At 53.8% G+C, this 11,111-nt stretch overlaps 1 protein-coding gene across 1 annotated transcript; it reads left to right on the top strand.

Annotated features, from left to right (window-relative positions):
- The first annotated feature begins 3,374 nt into the window (after positions 1–3,374).
- On the top strand, positions 3,375–10,904 carry LOC129398302 (uncharacterized). The gene is made up of 3 exons (XM_055115273.1): positions 3,375–3,392; positions 3,620–4,657; positions 9,315–10,904. The coding sequence occupies exons 1-3, from the start codon at positions 3,375–3,377 to the stop codon at positions 9,324–9,326; spliced, it is 1,068 nt and encodes a 355-aa protein (XP_054971248.1). The 3' UTR covers positions 9,327–10,904.
- Positions 10,905–11,111: the final 207 nt, after the last annotated feature.

The following is an 11,111-nucleotide window of genomic DNA, read 5'->3' as shown; positions in this document are numbered from 1 at the left end:
GACTACAGGTGCTCACCACCACGTCCAGCTAATTTTAAAATTTCTTTATAGACAGTCTCATTCTGTCATCCAGGCTGGAGTACAGTGGTGTGATCCCAGCTCATTGCAGCCTCGAACTCCAGGGCTCAAGCGATCCTCTTGCCTCAGCCTCCTGAGTGGCTGAGATTATAGGTGTGAGCCGCCGTGTCCAACTGGGCCTCAGTTTATCCCCCGGTGCTGTGAGGGTGTGGCCCAATTCGGGTCCTTAAATTTCAGCCACTGCCCGGTGCCCTTCTTACTTTCACTCCCTGACCTGCCACGATGTTGTTTGCTGTTTACTCAGTGTGTTTTAAAAAATTAACTCATTTTTTCCTTCCTTTTTTTAAAAATTGCATTCTCCCTCTGATATAAAATTAGGTCACTTAAAAAAACTTAAATAATTAAAGAGAAATGCAGTCTCTCCAGTAAAAACCTAGCATCTCCTGCCATGAATTGAGGTTAATTCGAACATCACACACGGACAGAATGAAGCGCTGGTGCCCGCTTCTGGCTGGTGCTCCTGGGGGCAGGGACCTTAGCTTGTGAGTGTCAAAGGGGCGGATTAGCACCAAACAGGTGCATTCTCCTCGTATAAGAACTTCCTCACTCTCGAACTGTCCTCGTATCTCCTAAAACCATCTCTCAACCCCAACACGTTTGTCTCCCGTTTTGGGAATTGCAGGGGGAGCAGAGACGAGGCTTCGATGTCAGGAAGCAAAACGTGAGCTCGTCGGACACAAAATAAAGAACATTGTTAAGTAAGGAAGGAGAATGTGAGAGGGCAGGGACCCGGGGAGCTCATGGCAGGAGGGGGGATGCTGGGGAGCTCACAGTAGGAGGGGGGACCTCGGGGAGTGCACAGGAGGCCTGTGGGCACCCGGCAGTGAGTGAGTGGCGAGCAAACGCTCCTTCTCGGAAAGGCAGGTGCCTGCAGGTGCGGAAGTAGCTGCTTGGTCCCCAATGTGTCAGTTTGGGAGGTACAGAAAATGAGAGGGTGACAGGAAGCTTCCGGCCAGGCTTGGAGAGAGGGCTGTGCTTTCTTCCTTCTGTAGTTTCTTTCTTTCTCTCTCTCTCTCTCTTTCTTTTTGAGATGGAGTCTCACTCTGTTGCCCAGGCTGGAGTGCAGTGGTGCAATCTCAGCTCATGGCAACCTCTGCCTTTTGGGTTCAAACGATTCTCCTTCCTCAGCCTGCCGAGTAGCTGGGATTACAGGGCCACACCACCACACCCAGATAATTTCTGTATTTTTAGTAGAGATGGGGTTTCTCCATGTTGGACAGGCTGGTCTTGAACTCTTGACCTCAAATGATCTACCCCCTGTCGGCCTCCCAAAGTGCTGGGATTATAGGTGTGAGCCACCGTGTCCAGCCCCTTCCCTAGTTTTCTCATCTGGAAAATGAGAAAGTCCAGGTTGGTGCTGTCCAATGCAAATAAAATCTGAGTCTCAGGCGTAATTTTACATTTTTTAGTAGCCACAATAAAAGTAAAAAGAAACCGGTGAAATCAGTTTTAGTAATGTGTTTATTTATCAAACCCAATATAGCCAGAATGTTATCATTTCAACATGTAATCAATAAAAAATCTAGTAATGAGATATTGTCATTCTTTTTTAATACAAAGTTTTCAAAATTTGGTTTGTATTTCACACTTACAGAACATCTGAATATGCACACGACATTCTCATCGGAAATACTGTGCCTACATTAAGATTTCATAAAACATAGTTGAAAAGTGGATCACTTGGCTGAGTTGCCTGAACTATACTTAAAAAATTTACTAACTGATTAGAATACCAACATAAAAAAATTAATATTCACACTTCCATTGGTAAAACTGCTTCAGTTTAAAATTTTTCTACTTGCTATTGTTTTGTGTTAGAATGTTTTCATATAATTAAAGGACACTGGAATTTTCCTTTTCTGTTATTTATTCATTTCTTTGGGCCATTTTAAAAAATAATGTTTGCCTTTTTCTTTATTTGTAGAAGCTATTAATACATCAGCGCTATTAACCCAAACCCAAGTTTGCCCATGATACGACTTGAAAATGTTTTCCCATTTTGTCATTCATCTGTTTAATTTCTTATCTTTTTTGTAAATGCAAAAGTTGTTTTTAATTTTATTTAATTAATTAATTAATTTTGAGGTGGGTCTTGCTCTTTCGCCCAGGCTGGAGTGCAGTGGCGTGATCTCGGCTCACCGCAACCTCCGCCTCCCGGGTACAAGCGATTCTTATGCCTCAGCTTCCTGAGTAGCTGGGATTACAGGCGTGAGCCACCATGCCCAGCTAATTTTTGTATTGTTAGTAGAGACGGGGTTTCTCCATGCTGGCCAGGCTGGCCTCAAACTCGTGACCTCAAGTGATCCACCCGCCTCGGCCTCCCAAAGTGCTGGGATTACCAGTGTGAGCCTCTGCGCCCAGCAAAAGTTGTTTTTTAAATATAGAGAATATAGCAAAGCCCATTCATGTTTCCTTCCAGGCCTTCAGGCTTTGCTCATCAATTTCAAACGCTTTTTATTTGGAAATGGTTAGAGATCCCCAGGAAGTTGTGAAAATGGCACAGGAGGTCCCTCCTCCCCCAGTGGTGGCATCTTGGGAACTAGAGGCTGAGTCACAGCTGGGAAATTGTCACGGGGATGACTGCGCAGTTCTGCGCCCTTTTTCACCACGGAATCCAGACACGGAGCTGTCCCCCAGCACAGACGACCCCTTGTTGTGGTTTTATGTCATTTTATGATTCTATCTCTGATCCACTCACATTAGATCTCTGATAATTCACATATATTTCTGATGTAAAGTGTAAGAAAGTAATCCACATTAACCTTTTTTCCTATGACTACCGTTTCATTTCAATATCACATTTCTGTCTTTTTAATATATATATATATTTTTTTGTAAAACAGCTTTATTGAGTTGAAATTCTCAACAACAAGCTGCCCATACTTAAAGAATATAATCTGATATGTTTTGACGTAAGTGGACGCTGTGAAACCACCACTGAAATCAAGGTCAGGCCAGGTGCAGTGGCTCACGCCTGTCATCCCGGCGCTTTGGGAGGTTGAGGCAGGAAGATCGCTTAGGGCCAGGAGTTTGAGACCACCAATATAGCAAGACTCCATCTCTACAAAAAATAAAAATAAATTAAAAAATCAGCTGGGTGTGGTGACGTGCACCTGTCATCTTAGCTACTCGGGAGGCTGAGGTGGGAGGATCCCTGGGGCCCAGGAGGTCGAGGCTGCAGTGAGCCATGATCTTGCCACTGCATTTCAGCCTGGGTGACTGAGCGAGGCCCTGTCTCAAAAAAAACCCCCCAAAACAGCAACAAAAACAGTAGCAACATAAGCCCAGCAGGCCACATGGGCTGGGGCAGCAGGGTCGGGGAAGGAACCTGGACCTGGGCTCCCCAGCGGCAGCACCCAGTCCTCGGGAGGCAGCTCCTCAGCACCCAGTCCCGCGCCGGGTGATGTGGGGCCCTCACTGATGTCCAGGGAACCACACCGGCTTCACGGGCACACACACTGTTGGCGCTGGGCAAGGCACTTGTCACTGCTGGGCCAGGGGAGAGTCTGAGTCCTCGGCTGGTGCAGGGTGGGGCAGGTAGGATTGGGTGGGTCTTGAGGAAGGCGTGATCCACCTGCAACTCCCCAACGGAACAATCGGGCTGGGTGCTCCAGACAGAGGGGGTTCGAGCCTAGGGCACCAGGGGCAGAGAACAAGAGAGTTGGCATGGCTTGGGGCTGCACGTGGAGCCCTCCCTGCCTCACCATGGGCCACGGGGAGCCATGCAGGGTCCTGGGAGGGGGAGAGGCAGGTGGAGGCTGATCCTGAGCCCCCGTCAGGGCTCACGTCGGAGGGCACCATTGACCGGGAGGCCAGGGAAACCCTGGAACGTGGGGTTTATTTTTCTTACAAAGCTTCGGCAGCCTGGGCTGAGCCAGGCTCTGACTTACCTTCCTGCACATCCAGGCCCACGAGGCAGGGAGACGGGAGGCCGGGCGCCCTGAACACGTCCTGCAGGGTCCCTGCTCTGCTCCTGTGCCGGGGCCATTCCTGTCATCCTGGGGCCTCCCCCTCTGCCCGTGGAATCCAACCACTTCCGGTTCCCCTGGCCAGGGTGTCCCTTCGCTCCCCTCGGACAAGAGGCGCCCCCTCTCTTGGAGTAGTCCTCCCTCCCTGCATCTCTCCCTCTTCCCGCTCCCTCTTCCTCCTCCCTCTCCCTCCTCCCTCATTCCTCTCCCTCCCCACTCCCTCCTCCCTTCTTCCTTTCCTTCTCCTCCCTCTCTCCTCCCTCTTTTCTCCCTCCTCCCTCTTCTCTCCCTCCTCCCTCTCTCCCTCCACCTTCTTTTCTCCATCTCTCCATCCTCCCTCCTCTCTCCCTTCTCCCCACCTCCATCTTTTCCTCTTCCCTCTCCCTCCCCATTGCTTCCCCCTCCCCCTCCCTCCCTTTCTCTTCCTTCCCAAATGCTCAAGGCACTCATTCCTGCATCCGTGGGCAGATTGCAGCAAATCATCAGGGCAGTTCGTCTCCGGGCAGATTGCAGCAAATGCTCAGGGCAGTTCGTCTCCGGGCAGACTGCAGGCGCTTGTTAGACTGCAGTGCTCTGTTAGGCCCTGGGCTGCCGCTGTGGCCGTGGAGGAGGTGAGGCCTCAACAAGTCCGGACCTGGGCCCAAGCCCGCAGTGGGGAAGGGGCAGGCCGGGGGCTGCAGAGAGTGGGGTGGGGCCTCAGGGGCCTCTTGAGGGGACACCTGAGCCAAGAGCTGGAGGACAAGGACGGGGTCTGAGGGGGTGACCAGGACAGCACACCAGGCAGGGCTTGGGGGAATGGGGACCAGATGTTAGAGCGTCTGGCAGGCCAGGGAGGGGTGAGGGTCTTACTCTGAGTCCAAAAGGACCCACTGGAGAACCTGAAAGGTCACCGTGTGTGCTGAGTAGGGAGAGGGACCCAAGGAGACAGGGTGAGGGCATGCAGGGTGATGGGGTGCTGGTGATGGGGCGCTGGCTGGTGGGGCCAGGCCGTCTCTCCCTGGCACAGGCCTGCCTCGCCCCGCCTCACCCCTGCAGCACATCATGGGGGCACTGTGGCCACTCTGACCATGGCACGTGCAGGGCAGCAGGAGAACCACCGCCACTGCCGGACTTTCACACGGCTCCGGTTCCGACTTGCTTTGCTCTTGGAGACTCTAGGCCAGCTGGAGATTGGGGTGCCCCCAGCCCACATCAGCTGACCCCAACCTCTCCCCACACAAGTGGCTGCTGCCCCAGAGGCAAAGGGCCTCGCTCACTGCTGGAAGTGGAGTCTGTGTGTGGTTGGGTGGAGTCAGGACCCCGGGGGACCCTGGCTGGGGGCCATGCCCCTTGGATTCCGGGGGTCTCAGGAAGAAGCACTGAGACCATTTCTGGGGGTCAAGACACAAGGCTGAGCTCGCAGAGGGAGAAACACTCACAACTCAGAGGAGGCCTCTTGATGGGGAGCCAATGACTGCATTTTGAAGAAAGAAAAGGGAGAAACTTGGAAGGGCCTGTGCCTCTGGGGCGTGCTTCTCAAGAGTTGGCAGCAAGGCTAAAGACACATCCCGTTTACAGCTCCCGCTGGGCGCGCCACCTCTGCAGAGCTGGGCTCGGAGGCTGTGAGGCTGGGGAGGCCCTCCTGGGTCAGGATGGATGGTTCTGGCTCTGGCTCTGTGAGTGTGGGCAAGCTTGGGGCAGGGCTCCAGCCCCTGCGTCAGAGTGGAGGCCCCAGGACCCTTTGGTATCTGGGACCTGGGAAGCTTTGAGCTGACCCTTAGCTGACGGCCCAGGTTCTGGGTCTCTGCGTGTGCCTCCGTCTCATGCAAAGGGTAGTGAATGTCCCTAGAACGTCACAGGGCTTTGGCAGGTGCAGCCTCCTGGTGGGGACGTGGGTGGAAGGAAAGGGGAGATATTTCTCAGAGCCCACCAGTGGGGTCAAAGACCCTGTTTCAAAGGTTAAGGGAGGGTAAGGGCTGCCTCGGGGTTACCCCAGATCCTAACTCAGTGGCCAAGAAGGTAGGTGGTGGCTGCAGGATGGACAAGGTAGGCAGTGGCTATGGGATAGACCACAGGCTCTGCCGTGTAAACAGGATGAGATTCCCCAGCAGAGCCCCTGCAGGGTGCTGTGCGTCAACTCCTGTGGCACAGGGAGCACCCAGTGGGTGCCTAGGGAGCAGCAGGGAGTTCTCACCTGTCCCTGGAGCCACTGGGAGAGTGTGGAGGGATGAGAGATGTCCAGCTCACCTGGGGCTCTTTTCCCTCAAGTAGAATCTGCTCAATTTAGATACTGAAAGGGGAGGGGTTTGGGGAATTGACTTTCCTAGCTGCAAAGAAGGGCCTGGGACTCCTCAGAGAAACAGAGGCTAAGAGCCCCAGGCTGAGAAACCTCCTCCAACTGCCCAGCTGAAGGGCTAGAACCCATGTGGGCTATGCCAGTCTGTCCACATTCATCCACCCACCCATCCATCCATCCATCCACCCACCCACCCACCCACTCATCCATTCACCCGCCCACCTTCCCATCCATCCATCCATCCATCCATCCATCCATCCATCCATCCATCCCTCCATTCATCTATTCACCCACCCATCCATCTACCCATCCACATACTCATCCATTCACCCATGTACCATCCTCCATCCACCATCCATCTATTCACCATCTATCCTTTATCCTCCATCCATCCATCCATCCATCCATTCATCCATCACTCATCCTCCATCCACCATCCATCCATCCACCATTCATCCTCCATTCTCCATCCCTCCACCCACCATCCATCCACCATTCATCCATCCATTCATGCATCCATCCATCCATCCATCCTCCATCCACCATCCATCCATCCACCCATCCATCCACCATTCATCCATCCACCCATCCATCCACCATCCACGATCCCTCCACCATTCACCATCCATCCATCCATGCATCCATCCATCCACTATCCATCCTATATTCTCATCCATCCATCCACCATCCATCCTCCATCCATCTCCATCCACCATTCATCCTCCATCAATCCATCTATCCATTCATGCATCCATCCATCCACCATCCATCCATCTATCCATCCACCATCCATCCTCCATTCTCATCCATCCATCCACCATCCATCCATCCACCATCCATCCTCCATTCTCATCCATCCGTCCATCCATCCATCCTCCATCCATCCACCATTCATCCTCCATCCATCCATCCACCCACCATCCACCATCCATCCATCCACCATCCATCCATCCACCATCCATCCATCCACCATTCATCCTTCCATCCATCCATCCATCCATCCATCCTCCATCCATCCACCCACCATCCACCATCCATCCATCCATCCATCCATCCATTCATCCTTCCATCCATCCATCCATCCATCCTCCATCCATCCATCCACCCACCATCCACCATCCATCCACCAGTCATCCTCCATTCTCTTCCATCCACCATCCATCCACCATTCATCCTCCATTCTCATCCATCCACCATCCACCATCCATCCATCTATTCATCCATCCATCCATCCACCATTCGTCCTCCATTCATCCACCATCCATCCACCATCCATCCATCTATTCATCCATCCATCCATCCATCCACCATTCATCCTCCATTCATCCACCATCCATCCACCATCCATCCATCTATTCATCCATCCATCCATCCACCATTCATCCTCCATTCATCCACCATCCATCCACCATCCATCCATCTATTCATCCATCCATCCATCCACCATTCATCCTCCATTCATCCACCATCCATCCATCTATTCATCCATCCATCCATCCATCCACCATTCATCCTCCATTCATCCACCATCCATCCACCATCCATCCATCTATTCATCCATCCATCCATCCACCATTCATCCTCCATTCTCATCCATCCACCATCCACAATCCATCCATCCATCCACCATTCACCATCCATCCACCATTCATCCTTCATGCACCATCCATTCATCCACCATCCATTCATCCACCATCCACCATCCATCCTTCCACCATCTATCCTTCATCCTCCATCTACCATCCATCCATCCATCCGTCCGTCCATCCATCCGTCCGTCCATCCATCCCTCCATCCATCCATCCATTCATCCACCCATCCATCCAGCCATCCATCCATCCTCCATCCATCCATCCATTCATCCACCCATCCATCCAGCCATCCATCCATCCTCCATCCATCCTTTATCTGCCATCCATCCATCCATTAGCCATTGTTACCTCCTCTGAGTCAGATGTGGCTCTAGGTGAGGGGATGCAGTGACAAGACACAGCCCCACCCTATGAGGCTGATACTCCAGTGCTTTAAGGCACAGGGGAAATAAAGCACAGAAACCAAAGGGATTCACGATGTCTTTTGCCCTCAGGGCTGGGGGCCCTGTGGGGGCATTTCTGAGTGCCAGGCATTGTTCCACAGAGCCCTTGAGCCTGTGGCAGGCAACAGGCTGGGAGCCACATTTACTGAGCACCTGCTGTGCGCCAAGCACACTTTGGGCTCCTCACACAGCAATGAGCTCACCTGAACTCCTGTAGGGGAGATTCCAATTTGCAGACAGGAGAAGAGCTGGGTGAGGAGCCCACATGCTGGGGAGAAGCCAGTTGGGGTCTGAACCCAGGCGGTCAGTCTCCCTGCTGCTGTTTCTCAGCAGGGAGCTGCCCCAAGGGCTGGGTGGTGGCCGGTTGCTGTGGGTGGACACCTGTGAGTTTCCTGGAGTCCTGCTTTCATTCGGAAGCTGGGTTGGAACAAGAGGAGGCTGGACAGCCACCCTCAGTGTGACCTTTTATCTCGGCAGCCTTGCTGGCCCTGGCCAAGGTGGGTCTCAATTTCTTTCTGGCCTCCACCGGAATTACTTAATGGATAAAAAATAACCACGTCCAGGGCTCAAGTATCAGCCGCGGGAACAGCCAGCATTGGCAGCCAGGGACCTCTCGCTGCCCGGCCAGCTCTGGAAAGAGCCTGCCCCTCCTCCGCACAGCTGGTTGTGTGTGGGTGTGGCGAGCGTGGAGGGGTGGAAGGAGCACTGGACCTGGAGTCTGAGGGCCCTGGGTGCAAATCGACTTCACCCCAAGGAAGTCAGCATGACTTGAGGCAAACCAATGACCCTTTCTTTAAAAATTGGCCAATGAGGGCTTAGCATGGATCACCGTGAGGGTCCAATGACCAATGAGGGCTCAGCATGGATCACCGTGAGGGTCCAATGAGGTGACTTGGGCAGGAGCAGTGGCCTCACTGTCGTTTTCTCGTCTTCTTCCTCCTTCCTTCCCCCTCGGCAGTGCAGGGTGTGATGGCTTCCTCGCCTGATGGTGACACAACCAGCCCCATCCTGGTGGTGGGCACCCACGTCACACAGGCCACGCTCCAGCTTCCCGGGTGCCCACGTGTTTATGAACCGGCCCCATCGTGGTGGTGGGCGCCCACGTCACACAGGCCACGCTCCAGCTTCCCGGGTGCCCACGTGTTTATGAACTGGCCTCATCCTGGTGGTGGGCGCCCACGTCACACAGGCCACGCTCCAGCTTCCCGGGTGCCCACGTGTTTAAGAACCGGCCCCATCGTGGTGGTGGGCACCCACGTCACACAAGCCACGCTCCAGCTTCCAGGGTGCCCACGTGTTTATGAACCAGCCCCATCGTGGTGGTGGGCGCCCACGTCACACAGGCCACGCTCCAGCTTCCCAGGTGCCCACGTGTTTATGAACCAGCCCCATCGTGGTGGTGGGCGCCCACGTCACACAAGCCACGCTCCAGCTTCCAGGGTGCCCACGTGTTTATGAACCAGCCCCATCGTGGTGGTGGGCGCCCACATCACACAGGCCACGCTGCAGCTTCCCAGGTGCCCACGTGTTTATGAACTGGCCCCATCGTGGTGGTGGGTGCCCATGCCACACAGGCCACGCTCCAGCTTCCCAGGTGCCCACGTGTTTATGAACCAGCCTCATCCTGGTGTTGGGCGCCCACGTCACACAGGCCATGCTGCAGCTTCCCAGGTGCCCACGTGTTTATGAACTGGCCTCATCGTGGTGGTGGGCGCCCACGTCACACAGGCCACGCTCCAGCTTCCCGGGTGCCCACGTGTTTATGAACCAGCCTCATGCTGGTGGTGGGCGCCCATGTCACACAGGCCACGCTCCAGCTTCCCGGGTGCCCACGTGTTTATGAACCGGCCCCATCGTGGTGGTGGGCACTCACGTCACACAGGCCACGCTCCAGCTTCCTGGGTGCCCACGTGTTTATGAACCAGCCCCATCGTGGTGGTGGGTGCCCATGCCACACAGGCCACGCTCCAGCTTCCCGGGTTCCCACCTGTTTATGAACCAGCCTCATCCTGGTGTTGGGCGCCCACGTCACACAGGCCACGCTCCAGCTTCCCGGGTGCCCACGTGCTTATGAACCAGCAGTGAGATGGACGTGTCTCCCAGGGCCAGCCAGGCCTTCTCCGGCTCTTCCTACCTCGTTATGTGCTGCGGCCTGGATACACTGGAGCTTTTAAATAGAGTAGTTCCACTCTAGCATTTGATTCTGTTACAAATGGAATGGCATCCTCCAAACTTATAGGTGGAAGCTTTATCCCCCATGTGACTATATTTGGAGACAAGGCCTTTAAGGAGGTAACAAGATTGAATGATCCCATAAGGTTGGGGCCCTAATCCTAATCCTGTAGGACCAGTGTTCTTATGGGAGGAGGAAGAGACACCAGGGATCCCCACTGTCTGTGCACAGAGGAGAGGCCGTGTGAGGATCTGGGGGAAGGCTGCCATCTAGAAGTTGAGGAGAGAGGCCTGTGGAGAAACCAGCTGTGCTGGTTCCTTAATGTTAGACGTCCAGCCTTCAGAGTTGTCAGAAATAAATCCGTGTTGTTTAAGACCCTCCGCTTGTGGTTTTTGTGACGACAGCTGCAGTACCCTAAAATACTTTCCAAACTCCATCACAATGTGGGCCCCATCTCCCGTTACTCAGGAGTAGGTATTCCCATAGCTCAGGAGTAGGAGAATGAAAAAGAGGGCTGGCAGGGGCTGGGGATGGGCGTTCTGGGATACTGGGGCCCTAGCTGACTTTGGACAAGTCTCTTTT

The sequence above is a fragment of the Pan paniscus genome, chromosome 6 (genome assembly GCF_029289425.2).
Source record: "Pan paniscus chromosome 6, NHGRI_mPanPan1-v2.0_pri, whole genome shotgun sequence".
In the NCBI taxonomy this organism is placed as follows: domain Eukaryota; kingdom Metazoa; phylum Chordata; class Mammalia; order Primates; family Hominidae; genus Pan; species Pan paniscus.
Note: the sequence above shows the minus strand (reverse complement) of the source record. Positions and strands in the feature narration are given on the sequence as shown.